Source organism: Salvelinus alpinus, chromosome 11 (genome assembly GCF_045679555.1).
Source record: "Salvelinus alpinus chromosome 11, SLU_Salpinus.1, whole genome shotgun sequence".
In the NCBI taxonomy this organism is placed as follows: Eukaryota; Metazoa; Chordata; class Actinopteri; order Salmoniformes; family Salmonidae; genus Salvelinus; species Salvelinus alpinus.
The window spans coordinates 45,946,053-45,963,182 of NC_092096.1; the positions used below are offsets into that span (position 1 = coordinate 45,946,053).

At 44.2% G+C, this 17,130-nt stretch overlaps 1 protein-coding gene across 2 annotated transcripts in view; it reads right to left on the reverse strand.

The window, feature by feature from the left end:
• Positions 1-10,306: 10,306 nt before the first annotated feature.
• LOC139534250 (6-phosphofructo-2-kinase/fructose-2,6-bisphosphatase-like) overlaps positions 10,307-17,130 on the reverse strand; it is an 82,254-nt gene continuing 75,430 nt past the window's right edge. For both annotated transcript variants that reach the window (XM_071333249.1, XM_071333250.1), the window contains 4 exons: positions 13,551-13,680; positions 13,262-13,324; positions 13,078-13,142; positions 10,307-12,762 (listed from right to left, as the gene is read on the reverse strand). In XM_071333249.1, the coding sequence (XP_071189350.1) occupies positions 12,703-12,762; positions 13,078-13,142; positions 13,262-13,324; positions 13,551-13,680 (318 nt within the window). In that variant the 3' untranslated portion in view covers positions 10,307-12,702. The remainder of the gene's footprint in view (positions 12,763-13,077; positions 13,143-13,261; positions 13,325-13,550; positions 13,681-17,130) is intronic.

Sequence of the window (17,130 nt, forward strand, 5' to 3'; positions counted from 1 at the left end):
TTCATTGGGGTGGCTAGGCTGCCTATACGTTTTTAATCCATAATGATTAACGGGAATTAATGAATCAACATAATAGTGATGACGGATGTGAGTAAATATGTTTGCCTACAGTTGCGTAGGCCTGCATGATACAAACATACATCAAGCAGTTCTATTGTCTATCAGTTGTTGTCTATGTGTCTCGGTAGAGGAAATCCCCTTCCTAATCCAGTTTAAATGTAATTTATATGAACAAATATCAGGTAGCTGCAGTTTGAAAAGTGTTTTCAATCCTCCAGGGCCAGGAGTTCTTTTCAGGAGATAAAAAATTATAATTTGACATGATTAGGAAAAACTGGTCCCATCATAACCCATATACAACCTTTTTACAACTGATTAATCACTGTCATACCTCATAGGGTCCAGAGTTTTCCTAGTTAGGTATAAGGAAAAACAGGCCACAGGGGGTAAAAATTATCCCACCGCTCTGGGACCTATGGTGCCACCAGTCTGCTTGCAGTTGTCAGTTATTGTCATGTCTGTGGATGATCAGGGGTTTATTCAGGAAGTTTTCTTGGGATACTTTGATGTGTCAAGTGAGTGAGATGTGCGGTCTGTGTTTGACTGTATGAATTTTGAGATGTCTTGAGTTTAATAAAATTGAAAAAAGTAAAGGGCCTAAACAGCTACCCTGGGGAATTCCTGATTCTAATTGGATTATTTTTGAGAGGCTTCCATTAAAGAACACCCTCTGTATTCTGTTAGACAAGTAACTCTTTATCCACATTATAGCAAAAGTTTTTTTAGCAGCAGACTATGATCGATAATGTAAAAATCTGCACTGAAGTCTAACAAGACAGCCAGTCTGCTGTTCCCACATGCTTCAAGAGGGCCACCATTGTTCCTGTTCCCAAGAAAGCTAAGGTAACTGAGCTAAACAACTATCGCCCCGTAGCACTCACTTCCGTCATCATGAAGTGCTTTGAGAGACTAGTCAAGGATCATATCACCTCCACCCTATCTGACATCCTAGACCCACTCTAATTTGCTAACCGCCCAATAGGTCCACAGACGACGCAATCACAATCACACTGAACAACCCATCTGGACAAGAGGAATACCTATGTAAGAATGCTGTTTATCAATTACAGCTCAGCATTTAACACCATAGTACCCTCCAAACTCATCATTAACCTCTCTGGTGTAGGTGGGACGCAATCGTCCCACCTGGCCAATAGCCAGGGAAAATACAGAGCGCCATATTCAAATAAAATGATATAAAAAAAACTTTCATTAAATCACACATGTAAGATACCAAATTAAAGCTACACTCGTTGTGAATCCAGCCAACATGTCAGATTTCAAAAAGGCTTTTTCGGCGAAAGCATAAGATGCTATTATCTGATGATAGCACAACAGTAAACAAAGAGAGTAGCATATTTCAACACTGCAGGCATGACACAAAACGCAGAAATAAAAATATATTTCATGCCTTACCTTTGACAAAATTATTTTGTTGGCACTCCAATATGTCCCATAAACATCACAAATTGTATTTTTGTTCGATTATTTACGTCAATATATATCCAAAATGTCAATTTATTTGGCGCGTTTCATCCAGAAAAACACAGCTTCCAACTTGCGCAACGTCACTACAAAATATATCAAAAGTTACATGTAAACTTTACCAAAACATTTCAAACTACTTTTGTAATACAACGTTAGGTATTTTTAAACGTTAATAATCAATCAATTTGAAGACGGGATGATCTGTGTTCAATACAAAAAGAAAACAAACTGATGCAACTTTTTTGGTAATTTGCCTCTCTCAAACAATTTACTTCAAGTGACCCTCCTTTATTTTTTTTATTTTTTTATTTTATTTCACCTTTATTTAACCAGGTAGGCTAGTTGAGAACAAGTTCTCATTTGCAACTGCGACCTGGCCAAGATAAAGCATAGCAGTGTGAACAGACAACACAGAGTTACACATGGAGTAAACAATAAACAAGTCAATAACATGGTAGAAAAAAAAAGAGAATCTATATACAATGTGTGCAAAAGGCATGAGGTAGGCAATAAATCGAATAATTACAATTTAGCAGATTAACACTGGAGTGATAAATCATCAGATGATCATGTGCAAGAAGAGATACTGGTGTGCAAAAGAGCAGGAAAGTAAATAAATAAAAGCAGTATGGGGGGTGAGGTAGGTAAATTGGGTGGGTAGTTTACAGATGGACTATGTACAGCTGCAGCGATCGGTTAGCTGCTCGGATAGCAGATTTTTAAAGTTGTTGAGGGAGATAAAAGTCTCCAACTTCAGAGATTTTTGCAATTCGTTCCAGTCGCAGGCAGCAGAGAACTGGAAGGAAAGGCGTCCAAATGAGGTTTTGGCTTTAGGGATGATCAGTGAGATACACCTGCTGGAGCGCGTGTTGCGGGTGGGTGTAGCCATCGTGACCAGTGAACTGAGATAAGGCGGCACTTTACCTAGCATAGCCTTGTAGATGACCTGGAGCCAGTGGGTCTGACGACGAACATGTAGCGAGGGCCAGCCGACTAGGGCATACAGGTCGCAGTGGTGGGTCGTATAAGGTGCTTTAGTAACAAAACGAATGGCACTGTGATAAACTGCATCCAGTTTGCTGAGTAGAGTATTGGAAGCTATTTTGTAGATGACATCGCCGAAGTCGAGGATCGGTAGGATAGTCAGTTTTACTAGGGTAAGTTTGGCGGCGTGAGTGAAGGAGGCTTTGTTGCGGAATAGAAAGCCGATTCTTGATTTGATTTTGGATTGGAGATGTTTGATATGAGTCTGGAAGGAGAGTTTGCAGTCTAGCCAGACACCTAGGTACTTATAGATGTCCACATATTCTAGGTCGGAACCGTCCAGGGTGGTGATGCTAGTCGGGCGTGCGGGTGCAGGCAGCGAACGGTTGAAAAGCATGCATTTGGTTTTACTAGCGTTTAAGAGCAGTTGGAGGCCACGGAAGGAGTGTTGTATGGCATTGAAGCTCGTTTGGAGGTTAGATAGCACAGTGTCCAAGGAAGGGCCGGAAGTATATAGAATGGTGTCGTCTGCGTAGAGGTGGATCAGGGAATCGCCCGCAGCAAGAGCAACATCATTGATGTATACAGAGAAAAGAGTCGGCCCGAGAATTGAACCCTGTGGTACCCCCATAGAGACTGCCAGAGGACCGGACAACATGCCCTCCGATTTGACACACTGAACTCTGTCTGCAAAGTAGTTGGTGAACCAGGCAAGGCAGTCATTAGAAAAACCGAGGCTACTGAGTCTGCCGATAAGAATATGGTGATTGACAGAGTCGAAAGCCTTGGCCAGGTCGATGAAGACGGCTGCACAGTAATGTCTTTTATCGATGGCGGTTATGATATCGTTTAGTACCTTGAGCGTGGCTGAGGTGCACCCATGACCGGCTCGGAAACCGGATTGCACAGCGGAGAAGGTACGGTGGGATTCGAGATGGTCAGTGATCTGTTTGTTGACTTGGCTTTCGAAGACCTTAGATAGGCAGGGCAGGATGGATATAGGTCTGTAACAGTTTGGGTCCAGGGTGTCTCCCCCTTTGAAGAGGGGGATGACCGCGGCAGCTTTCCAATCCTTGGGGATCTCAGATGATACGAAGGAGAGGTTGAACAGGCTGGTGATAGGGGGTGCGACAATGGCGGCGGACAGTTTCAGAAATAGGGGGTCCAGATTGTCAAGCCCAGCTGATTTGTATGGGTCCAGGTTTTCCAGCTCTTTCAGAACATCTGCAATCTGGATTTGGGTAAAGGAGAAGCTGGGGAGGCTTGGGCGAGTAGCAGCGGGGGGGGCGGGGCTGTAGGCCAAGGTTGGAGTCGCCAGGAGGAAGGCATGGCCAGCCATTGAGAAATGCTTGTTGAAGTCTTCGATTATCACGGATTTATCGGTGGTGACCGTGTTACCTAGCCTCAGTGCAGTGGGCAGCTGGGAGGAGGTGCTCATGTTCTCCATGGACTTTACAGTATCCCAGAACTTTTTGGAGTTAGAGCTACAGGATGCAAATTTCTGCTTGAAAAAGCTGGCCTTTGCTTTCCTGACTGACTGCGTGTATTGGTTCCTGACTTCCCTGAACAGTTGCATATCGCGGGGGCTCTCCGATGCTATTGCAGTTCGCCACAGGATGTTTTTGTGCTGGTCGAGGGCAGTCAGGTCTGGAGTGAACCAAGGGCTATATCTGTTCTTGGTTCTGCATTTTTTTAACGGAGCATGCTTGTCTAATATGGTGAGGAAGTAACATTTAAAGAATGACCAGGCATCCTCAACTGACGGGATGAGGTCAATATCCTTCCAGGGTACCCGGGCCAGGTCGATTAGAAAGGCCTGCTCGCAGAAGTGTTTTAGGGAGCGTTTGACAGTGATGAGGGGTGGTCGTTTGACCGCGGACCCGTGGCGGATACAGGCAATGAGGCAGTGATCACTGAGATCTTGATTGAAGACAGCAGAGGTGTATTTGGAGGGCAGGTTGGTCAGGATAATGTCTATTAGGGTGCCCATGTTTACGGATTTAGGGTTGTACCTGGTGGGTTCCTTGATGATTTGTGTGAGATTGAGGGCATCAAGCTTGGATTGTAGGACTGCCGGGGTGTTAAGCATATTCCAGTTTAGGTCACCTAACAGAACAAACTCTGAAGCTAGATGGGGAGCGATCAATTCACAGATGGTGTCCAGGGCACAGCTGGGAGCTGAGGGGGGTCGGTAGCAGGCGGCAACAGTGAGAGACTTATTTCTGGAGAGATTAATTTTTAAAATTAGAAGTTCGAACTGTTTGGGCATAGACCTGGAAAGTATGACAGAACTTTGCAGGCTATCTCTGCAGTAGATTGCAACTCCTCCCCCTTTGGCAGTTCTATCTTGACGGAAAGTGTTATAGTTGGGTATGGAAATCTCAGAATTTTTGGTGGCCTTCCTAAGCCAGGATTCGGACACGGCAAGGACATCAGGGTTGGCAGAGTGTGCTAAAGCGGTGAGTAAGGCAAACTTAGGGAGGAGGCTTCTGATGTTGACATGCATGAGGCCAAGGCTTTTTCGATCACAGAAGTCAACAAATGAGGGTGACTGGGGACATGCAGGGCCTGGGTTTACCTCCACATCACCCGAGGAACAGAGGAGTAGTAGGATGAGGGTGCGGCTAAAGGCTATCAAAACTGGTCGCCTAGAGCGTTGGGGACAAAGAATAAAAGGAGCAGATTTATGGGCGTGGTAGAATAGATTCTGGGCATAATGTGCAGACAGGGGTATGGTGGGGCGCGGGTACAGCGGAGGCAAGCCCAGGCACTGGGTGATGATAAGAGAGGTTGTATCTCTGGACATGCTGGTCTCAATGGGTGAGGTCACCGCATGTGTGGGGGGTGGGACAAAGGAGGTATCAGAGGTACGGAGAGTGGAACTACAGGGTCCATTGCAAACCAAAACAATGATAATGATAACTAGCCTGAACAACAGTATGCAAGGCATATTGATATATGAGAGAGACATACAATAAGGCATAAAGTGATTGCAGGTCTTGATTGGGAGAGCTAGCTAAAACAACAGGTAAGATAACAGCAGCAATAACAGGGTGCTAGTCTAACACAGCAACAACAGGTAAAAATGGCGACGACTAGGCAGAGAGGGTCGGATTAACTACACACAGATCCTGAGTTAAAGCACAGAGCCGACAGATAAAACACAAATAAACAGAATGGAGTACCGTGAATTAATGGACAGTCAAGCATGCATCAGCTATGTAGCCAAGTGATCATAGTGTCCAGGGGGCAGCCGTAGATGGAGCAGGGAGGCCTCCACTAAGCTAGCACGCGGCGTTTAAAGTTAGTAGCCCGGGGGGTGGTCTGCTCAGACGGAGGGGGTCTGCTCAGACGTGGTCGTGTCGACAGAGAATCCAAGCCGGATGGCGAAAGAGAGGTTGTGAATTGTAGAATTGTGTTTGCTAACTGGTGCTAGCTTCGTGGCAGTGGCGCTAGCTGCGCTAGCTGCAAGCTAGCTGTGAGGATCAGAAGTAGTGGCTCAGGGATTACGGCAGGAATCCGGCGTTGTTGTCGAGAGACAGTCCGATGCTGGTAAATTGGTGAGTAATATCCAGGCTAATAACAGGGCTGGTGTCTGTGCAGAAGGTAAAAGCTACTAGCAGCGGCAAAAAAATGGCTAAATTAGCTTGTAGCTGATTTAGACCAGTTGTGATGGATTGGCAGGGCTCTGTGTCGGCAAAAAAAAAAGGTCCAGTCCAATTGGCAAAAGAGGTATTGTAGCCCAAGAATTCGCTGGTAGACCTCTTCGGCTAGCCGGCAGATGGGCCTAGCTCGAGGCTAGCTCAAGGCTAACTGGTGCTTGCTTCGGGACAGAGGTGTTAGCCAGTAGTAGCCACTCGGTTGCAGCTAGCTAGCTGTGATGATACGGTGTAATTGTCCAGAGCTTGCGTCAGGAATCCGGTGATGTGGTAGAGAAAAAGCAGTCCTATATGCTCTGGGTTGATATCGCGCTTGCAGACTGGCAGGTATTGGCCCGGTATTGAAGCTGGCTGTGTCCGAGTTGAGGGTGAAGACCGCAGCAGTGGCTAACTGACTACTAGCTAGTAGCTAGTTATCTGGCTAGCTTCTGATTGGGGTTACGGTTCTAAAGTATAAAAAAAATAGCAGGTCCGTACCACATTGGGTGAGGCGGAATGTAGGAATGTATATTCAGTTCCTAGATGGAAAGTGAAATTAAAATATATACGAAATGTATACGAAAAATACGAAGACGGGACAAGACAAAGACAAGACAAAGACACGTCCGACTGCTACGCCATCTTGGATTCAAATCTGATGATGGCCGTGCTTCTTCATTACACAAAGGAATAACCTCAAGCAATTTCCAAAGACTGGTGACATCCAGTGGAAGCGGTAGGAACTGCAAACAAGTCCCTTAGAAATCTGGTGTCCCAATGAAACCTCATTGAAAAGACAGTGACCTCAAAAAAATAAAAATTCTGAATGCTTTGTCCTTGGGGTTTTGCCTGCTACATAAGTTGATGATTCAAACAGTTTTAGAAACGTCAGAGTGTTTTCTATCCAAATCTACTAATATTATGCATATCTTATATTCTGGGGATGAGTAGAAGGAAGTTGAAATTGGGCACGCTATTTATCCAAAAGTGAAAATGCTGCCCCCTACCCCGAAGACGTTAAGACCCTGGGTCATTAAGACCCTGGGTCTCGACCCTGCCCTGTACCACTGGGTCCTGGACTTTCTGACGGACCACCCCCAGGTGGTGAGGGTAGGAAACAACATCTCCACCCCACTGATCCTCAACACTCGGCATGCACACCTCCAACTCAATCATCAAGTTTGCCTACAGGCCTACAGGAAGGAGGTGAGGGCCCTCGGAGTGTGGTGTCTGGAAAATAACCTCACACTCAACGTCAACAAAACAAAGGAGATGATCGTGGACTTCAGGAAACAGCAGAGGGAGCACAGGGGGTGCTCCCTCTGCTGTTTCCTGAAGTCCACATCGACGGGTGGAAGTCCACATCGACGGGTGGAAGTCCACATCGACGGGACAGTAGTGGAGAAGGTGAAAAGTTTTAAGTTCCTCGGCATACACATCACGGACAAACTGAAATGGTCCACCCACACAGACAGCCTGGTGAAGAATGGCAATAGCGCCTCTTCAACCTCAGGAGGCTGAAGAAATTTGGCTTGTCACCAAAAACACTCACAAAATTGTACAGATGCACAATCGAGAGCATCCTGTCTGGCTGTATCACCACCTGGTATTGCAACTGCTCCGCCCACAACCGTAAGACTCTCCAGAGGGTAGTGAGGACTGCACAACACATCACCACCCAATGTCACAGGCAGGCCAAAAAGATAATCAAGGACAACAACCACCCAATCCCCTGCCTGTTCACCCCGCTATCATCCAGAAAGAGAGGTCAGTACAGGTGCATCAAAGCTGGGACCAAGAGACTGAAAAACAGCTTCTATCTCAAGGCCATCAGACTGTTAAACAGCCATCACTAACATTGAGTGGCTGCTTCCAACATACTGACTCAAATCTCTAGCCACTTTAATAATAAAAAACTGGATGTAATAAATGTATCACTAGTCACTTTAAACAATGCAACTTTATATAATGTTTACATACTCTACATTACTCATCTCATATGTATAAACTGTACTCTATACCATCTCCTGCATCTTGCCTATACCGTTCGGCCATCGTTCATCCATATATTTATATGTACATATTCTTATTCATTCCTTTACACTTGTGTGTTTAAGGTAGTTGTTGTGAAATTGTTAGATTACTTGTCAGATGTTGCTGCACGGTCGGAACTAGAAGCACAAACATTTCGCTACACTTGCATTAACATCTGCTAACCTTGTGTATGTGACCAATAAAATGTGACTTGATTTGATTTGAACCCTTACAGACTACAAAGGGAAGCACAGTCGAGAGCTGCCCAGTGACACGAGCCTACCAGATGACCTAAACTGCTTCTATGCTCGCTTCGAGGCAAATAACACAGAAACATTCATGAGAGCACCAGCTGTTCGACTGTGTGATCACGCTCTCCGTAAACGATGTGAGTAATACCTTTAACATCTCTGGTATATGTGAGACGGTAGCGTCCCACCTGGCCAACATCCAGTGAAAATGCAGAGCGCCAAATTCAAATAAATTACTATAAAAATTAAACTTTCATGAAATCACACATTCAATATACAAAATTAATGCTACACTTGTTGTGAATCCAGCCAACGTGTCAGATTTCAAAAAAGCTTTACGGCGAAAGCAAACGATGCTATTATCTGAGGATAGCAGTATAGTAAACAAAGAGAGAAAAGCATATTTCAACCCTGCAGGCGCGACACAAAACGCAGAAATAAAAATATAATTCATGCCTTACCTTTGACGAGCTTCTTCTGTTGGCACTCCATTAGGTGCCATAAACATCACAAATGGTCCTTTCGTTCGATTAATTCCGTCGATATACATCCAAAATGTCCATTTATTTGGCGCGTTTGATCCAGAAAAACACCGGTTCCAACTTGCACAACGTGACTACAAAATATCTCAAAAGTTACCTGTAAGCGTTACATACAACTTTAGGTATTTTTTAACGGTGTAACTTTCACCGGTGTAATGTGTGCTCTCGGTCTGGTCTTGGTCAGTACCCATGCTGCAGCATTCTGTATGTTTTGCAGTTGACCAATGGCTTTCTTGGGTGGACCAGGAGAGCATTACAGTAGTCAAGCCTGCTTGTAATAAAAGCATGGATGAGTCTCTATGTATCAGCCTGAGAGAGAAATGTCCACACCTTGGCAATGTTCCTCAGGTGGAAAAAAGCCATATTAGTCACATTCCTAATGTGTGATTTCAGATTTAGTTCAGAATCTAAAATAAAACCTAGGTTTTTTACATGGTGTTTTATCTTTATTGACTGTGAATTAAAATGTGTGGCTAGATTCTCTCACTGTGCTTTGGCTCCAACAATAAGTACCTTGGTCTTGTCTTGATTTTTCTGGAGGAAGTTGTGAGCCATCCAAGTGAGCCATCCATACACCACTAATTTAGTGTCTGTAGAGCTAAAATCCTCTGGTGACACAGAAATGCAAAGGTTTGTGTTGTCTGCGTAGCAGTGAAAATCCGTGCTGTGCTTTCTGATAACGCTGCCAAGGGGTAACATGTATAAACTGAACAGTACCGAAACCCAAAATCGAACCTTGTGGAACGCCACATGAGTTATGTTAACCAAGAGTGACAAAAAACTCTTGATCGGTTAAATAGGTCCTGAAACAATTTAGAACTGGACCGGAGAGGCCAACCCACCTCTCCAGTATGTCCAGAACGACATCATAGTCAACAATGTTGAATGCGTTCCAGACTTGGTGCATTGGTACCGATTGCCATGCGATTGTAGAAAGAACAGTCTGTGGCTGGACTATTTGAAACATTTCTGGGTTAGGGTTAACCCTAACCCAGAAATGGGTTAGAGGTCCTGGATGGCAGGGACTCCGGCCCCAGAGGTGTGTGTGTGTGCACATGGTCGCTGGTAATGATTAACTAATTGCACTAGTAGAACTATAAGATTACATTTTGTTATGTAGAATACTATAATTTTGTGATCTTGCAGGAATTGATTCAGCTTTGAACTAAGTTTATTAAATCAACACCAATCGCCAGAGTAGCCTGTTCTCTAAAGTTGAGCAGAGACTGTGCATCAAGTAGAGAATCCTGCTCATGCGCAGAAGCTTAGGGACCTTTAAATGTCGGGAAGAAAGGTCCAGAAAAGTCAGTCAGAGACATTTCATTTTTTAACAATAAAATACTCAGATAAATATTCAATCCAAGGTGAGTTAAAAACCCTTACAGAAAAAACACATGAATTTCACATGTGTACACGTGATTTATGTGAAGTTAATGTGATAACATGTAATAACATCAAACTGCATGTGGGCACGTGAGTAAATGATCTCAATGTGAAATAAATGTGAGAACATGGGATGCAAAATTTCAACATGTGATACCATGACACTGCACATGTGACAACATTTGCACATGTGAAAACCCAGGTGTCAAATATAATTCTGAATATTTTACTTTGAAAGGCATCATTTACATTAAGCATGTCCAAACTTCTGACTGGTACCAGTCCAAAGTTTGGACACACCTATTCATTTATGGGTTTTTCTTTCTTCTACATTGTAAAATAATTGTGAAGACATCACAACTATGATATAACACATATGGAATCATGTAGTTACCCCAAAAAATAAACAAATCAAAATATATTTAATATTTTAGATTCTTCAAAGTAGCCACCCTTTGCCTTGATGACAACTTTGCACACTCTTGGCATTCTCTCAACCAGCTTCACCTGGAATGCTTTTCCAACAGTCTTGATGGAGTTCCCACATATGCTAAGCACTTGTTGGCTCTTTTTCCTTCACTCTGTGTTCCAACTCATCCCAAACCATCTCAATTGGGTTGAGGTCGGGTGATTGTGGAGGCCATTATTCTACAATTTAGAAAATAGTCAAAATAAAGAAAAACCCTTGAATGAGTAGGTGTTCTAAAACTTTTGACCGTAACACATTTTAGGGAGGACCCAGATGCAGATAGTGTCGAAGTAACAAATATGTATTAATAGAACAGGGGGGCAGGCAAAACGGCAGGTCAAGGGCAGGCAGATGTCAGTAATCCAGATCAGAGTCAGGGTCAGGGCAGGCAGAATGGTCAAAACCGGGAAAACTAGAAAACAGGAACTAGAAACAGACACTGGAGATAATGGGGAAGGTGACAGACCAGTTGTGTATTTTGATTTGTTTAACACTTTTTTGGTTACTACATGATTTAATATGTCATTTCATAGTTTTGATGTCTTCACTGTTATTCTACAATGTAGAAAATAGTAAAAATAAAGAAAAACTCTTGAATGAGTAGGTGTGTCCAAACTTTTGACTGGTACTGTTGACTGGTACACACACACACTCCGGACTCCAACATTGCTCCTCCTAATATTTATATATTTCTCAATTCCATTCTTTTAGATTTGTGTGTGTTGTTGTGAATTGTTTGATATTACTGCACTGTTTGAGCTGGCAACACAAGTATTTCGCTACACCCACAATAAAATCTGCTAAATATGTGTATGTGACCAATAAAATTTTATTTGATGTGAAAATCCACATCATCACATGTGACACAATTTCACATATGCAATGTCACATGTGAGTTCATGTGTTTTTTCCGTAAGGGGAGCACTGTCCACGATGCACCCTTTTAAAGGCAATTTTGCACATCCCGCGGAAATCACATTGATGGTAAACACTGCAGATTTCTAAATTAAAGGTAATCAAAAACTACCTTTAAATGTCAAGCGCTCTACAACGCACCTCAGAATGAATCCCAGCCTCAATCAGTCACACCTTTTACATGACACACCACTTGCAAACAACACACACTACATGCTAACAACACACACATGGACACACGGACACGCATGGAAATATGGACCAGACCAGAGCGCAGTATTACCCCAGTGTATGATGATGATGGTCAGACTAGATGATTCTAACACACAGACAGACTACATGATCCTAACACATAGACAGACTAGATGATCATGATAGACTACATCAGCGTTTCCCAAACTTGGTCCTCAGAACCCCAAGGGGTGCACATTTTGTTTTTTGCCCTAACACTGATTCAAATTATCAAAGCTTAATGATTAGTTGATTATTTGAATCAGCTGTTTAGGGCAAAAACCTACATTTGCACTCCTTGGGGTCCTGAGGATCGAGTTTGTGAAATCCTGGACAACATGATCCTAACATATAGGCAGACACATGATCCTAATACACAGACACATGATCCTAACACACAGACAGACAAATTAATGAATTCACTTCATTCTACTGTCACTAACAGGGTTCCACTGAGAGAGATGTTGCATTTTTTTCTAGCACCGTTTAGACAGAGGATTAAAGATGTCGGGTTCATGTAGTCTGGTCCTTTAAACTCCATTTCCCAGCTGTCTCTCTTATTCCTTCACTTCAGTCTCTACGGCAACGGTGTCTCTTCATTGGTTCTCCTCGTATTGTGTCGCAATATCGTAGCTCTCCTCTCCTCCTCCAGATGTCGTCTGGGACCATCAGTCGACCCTCTCTCATCCTCTCCTCCCTCTGCTCCTCTATATGTGGTCTGGGACTGTCAGTAGTGCCTCCTCTGGTTCTCTGTCCACGTCAACATTCTGAAGACAGACGGAGAGAAAGAGAAGGTGTGATGATGTGTGTGTGTTTGTGTGTGTGTACCTGCAAACTAAGTTTGGTGAGGTCCTGCAGGATTTTGTTCGAGGTGGGGCTTGGTGTGGGGACATCACTGCATTGGCTCTCCTGACAACCAGAGGGGCTTAAGTATGATCCACAAATGAGATTTTCTGACAGTTCAAGGCTGTTAAGCCAGGAGTAGGTTGCTGCTAGTCACTTTTAGTACATATGAGGCGGTACGAGGGTTTGATTTGGAAATGGGAACTTTATATGTAGTGTGTGCGAGTGTGTTGGCTCACCACTGGTTTGTCTCTGTGTGTGTTGACTGCTTCAATGTTGAGGAAGATGGACTCAACCTTACAACCTGAGAAAAAAATAGAGACCCCAGGGCTACAGCTGATTAGTATATCAATTAACATTATCATTGTTAAATATTTCTACTTAAATACTCATAGGGAGAGAAAGAGAGAGAAAGAGACCGACCGTAAGCAACTGGGGTGAGTTTCAGCACCGTGTGGAGAGGACACTTCAGATATGGCAACTCCGCTGGAGGGAGAGAGAGATGGGAGAAGAGTGGAGAAAGTTAAGAGGGGAGTAGAGAAAGAGGAGAGAGAGAGATGGGGATACAGAACTCAAACATTTCTTCTGACTGACAGATGGATAATTTCAACACTGACAGAGTTCCAAAGGTTCCCAAGCTGTGTGATAGTAGTATATAGTATAGTAGTAGTGTAGTGTCTGAGGCTATGGGATTGTGGTTAGGCCGTCTTACCTGCACTCTTATCAAGGAAGTAAGCTAGCAGACAGCGCATGACAGCCTGATGGCACACCACCAGAACATTCTCCTGTCTCTCTAGTTCCATGATCACCGGCTCCAGACGTTGCACCAGGTCCTCATACGACTGACACACACACACACACATTATAAACACATTATATATGAACATTGTAAACACAGACACACACACGCACACGATACACACATTATACATACATTATACACTACATGGCCAAAAGAATGTGGACACCTGCTTGTCTAACATCTCATTCCAAAATCATGGGCATTAATATTGAGTTGGTCCACTCTGCTATAACAGCCTCCACTCTTCTGGGAAGGCTTTTCACTAGATGTTGGAACATTGCTGTAGTGACTTGCTTCCATTCAGCCACAAGAACATTAGTGAGGTTGGGCACTGATGTTGGGTGATTGCTTTGTGCACGTGGGCATTGTTATGCTGAAACAGGAAAGGGCAATTCCAAAACTGTTGCCACAAAGTTCAAATCAAATGAAATGTTATTTGTCACATACACGTGTTTAGCAGATGTTATTGCAGTTGTAGCAAAATGCTTGTGTTTGTAGCTCCAACAGTGCAGTATAATCTAACAATTTCACAACAATACACACAAATCTAAAATAAAGGAATGGAATTACAAATATATAAATATTTGGACGAGCAATTTTAGAGCGGCATAGACTAAGATACAGTAGAATAGGATAGAATACAGTATATATTTACAGTATATCACAAAAGTGAGTACACCCCTCACATTTTTGTAAATATTTGAGTATATCTTTTCATGTGACAACACTGAAGAAATGACACTTTGCTACAAGGTAAAGTAGTGAGTGTACAGCTCATATAACAGTGTAAATTTGCTGTCCCCTCAAAATAACTCAACACACAGCCATTAATGTCTAAACCGCTGGCAACAAAAGTGAGTACACCCCTAAGTGAAAATGTCCAAATTGGGCCCAAAGTGTCAATATTTTGTGTGGCCACCATCATTTTCCAGCACTGCCTTAACCCTCTTGGGCATGGAGTTCACCAGAGCTTCACAGGTTGCCACTGGAGTCCTCTTCCACTCCTCCATGACGACATCATGGAGCTGGTGGATGTTAGAGACCTTGCACTCCTCCACCTTCCGTTTGAGGATGACCCACAGATGCTCAATAGGAGACATGTTTGGCCAGTCCATCACCTTTACCCTCAGCTTCTTTAGCAAGGCAGTGGTCATCTTGGAGGTGTGTTTGGGGTCGTTATCATGTTGGAATACTGCCCTGTGGCCCAGTCTCCGAAAGGAGGGGATCATGCTCTGCTTCAGTATGTCAGAGTACATGTTGGCATTCATGTTTCCCTCAATGAACGGTAGCGCCCCAGTGCCGGCAGCACTCATGCAGCCCCAGACCATGACACTCCCACCATCATGCTTGACTGTAGGCAAGACACACTTGTCTTTGTACTCCTCACCTGGTTGCCGCCACACACGCTTGACACCATCTGAACCAAATAAGTTTATCTTGGTCTCATCAGACCACAGGACATGGTTCCAGTAATCCATGTCCTTAGTCTGCTTGCCTTCAGCAAACTGTTTGCGGGCTTTCTTGTGCATCATCTTTAGAAGAGGCTTCCTTCTGGGACGACAGCCATGCAGACCAATTTGATGCAGTATACGGTGTATGGTCTGAGCACTGACAGGCTGACCCCCCACCCCTTCAACCTCTGCAGCAATGCTGGCAGCACTCATACGTCTATTTCCCAAAGACAACCTCTGGATATGACGCTGAGCACGTGCACTCAACTTCTTTGGTCGACCATGGCGAGGCCTGTTAATGAGTGGAACCTGTCCAGTTAAACCGCTGTATGGTCTTGGCCACCGTGCTGCAGCTCAGTTTCAGGGTCTTGGCAATCTTCTTATAGCCCAGGACATCTTTATGTAGAGCAACAATTCTTTTTTTCAGATCCTCAGAGAGTTCTTTGCCATGAGGTGCCATGTTGAACTTCCAGTGACCAGTCAGTATGAGGGAGTGTGAGAGCGATGACACCAAATTTAACACACCTGCTCCCCATTCACACCTGAGACCTTGTAACACTAACAAGTCACATGACACCAGGGAGGGAAAATGGCTAATTGGGCCCAATTTGGACATTTTCACTTAGGGGTGTACTCACTTTTGTTGCCAGCGGTTTAGACATTAATGGCTGTGTGTCGAGTTATTTTGAGGGGACAGCAAATGTACACTGTTATACAAGATGTACACTCACTACTTTACATTGTAGCAAAGTGTCATTTCTTCAGTGTTATCACATGAAAATATATACTCAAATATTTACAAAAATGTGAGGGGTGTACTCACTTTTGTGATATACTGTATATATATGAGATGAGTAATGCAAAATATGTAAACATTATTAAAAGTGGCCAGTGATTTCAGGTCTATAGGGCAGCAGCCTCGAATGTGCTAGTGATGGCTATTTAACAGTCTGATGGCCTTGAGATAGAAGCTGTTTTTCAGTCTCTCGGTCCCAGCTTTGATGCACCTGTACTGACCTCGCCTTCCGGATGATAGTGATGTGAACAGGCAGCGACTCAGGTGGTTGTTGTCCTTGATGATCTGTTTGGCCTTCCTGTGACATCGAGTGCTGTCGGTGTCCAGGAGGGCAGGCAGTTTGACGCCGGTGATGCGTCGGGCAGATCGCACCACCCTCTGGAGAGCCCTGTGGTTGCGGGCGGTGCAGTTGCCATACCAGGTGGTGATACAGCCCGACAGGAGGCTCTCAATTGTGCATCTGTAAAAGTTTGTGAGGGTTTTAGGTGCCAAGCCAAAAGAGGCAATGTTGCGCCTTCTTCACCACACTGTCTGTGTGGGTGGACCATTTCAGTTTGTCAGTGATGTGTACGCTGAGGAACTTGAAGCTTTCTACCTTCTCCACTGTGGTCCTGTTGACGTGGATAGGGGGGTGCTCCTTCTGCTGTTTCCTGAAGTCCACGATCAGCTCCTTTGTTTTGTTGACATTGGGTGAGAGTTTTTGTGGCCACGCAGTCATGGATGAACAGGGAGTACAGAGGGGGCATCCTTGTGGGGCCCCAGTGTTGAGGATCAGCAAGTGGAGGTGTTGTTTCCTACCTTCATCACCTGGGGGCGGCCCGTCAGGAAGTCCAGGACCCAGTTGCATAGGGCTGGGTTCAAACCCAGGGCCTTGAGCTTAATGATGAGTTTGGAGGGTACTATGGTGTTGAATGCTGAGCTATAGTCAATGAACAGCATTCTTACATAGGTATAATTGTCTTGTCCAGAGGGGATAGGGCAGTGGATCTATTGGGGCGGAAAACAAATTGTGGGTCTAGGGTGTCAGGTAAGGTAGAGGTGATATAATCCTTGACTAGTCTCTCAAAGCACTTCATGGTAACAGATGATCATTTAGTTCAGTCACATTTGCTTTCTTGGGTACAGGAACAATGGTGGGCATCTTGAAGCATGTGGGGATAGGGAGATACTGGGATAGGGAGAGATTGAATATGTCCGTAAACACTCCAGCCAGCTGGTCTGAGCATGCTCTGAAGACGCGGCT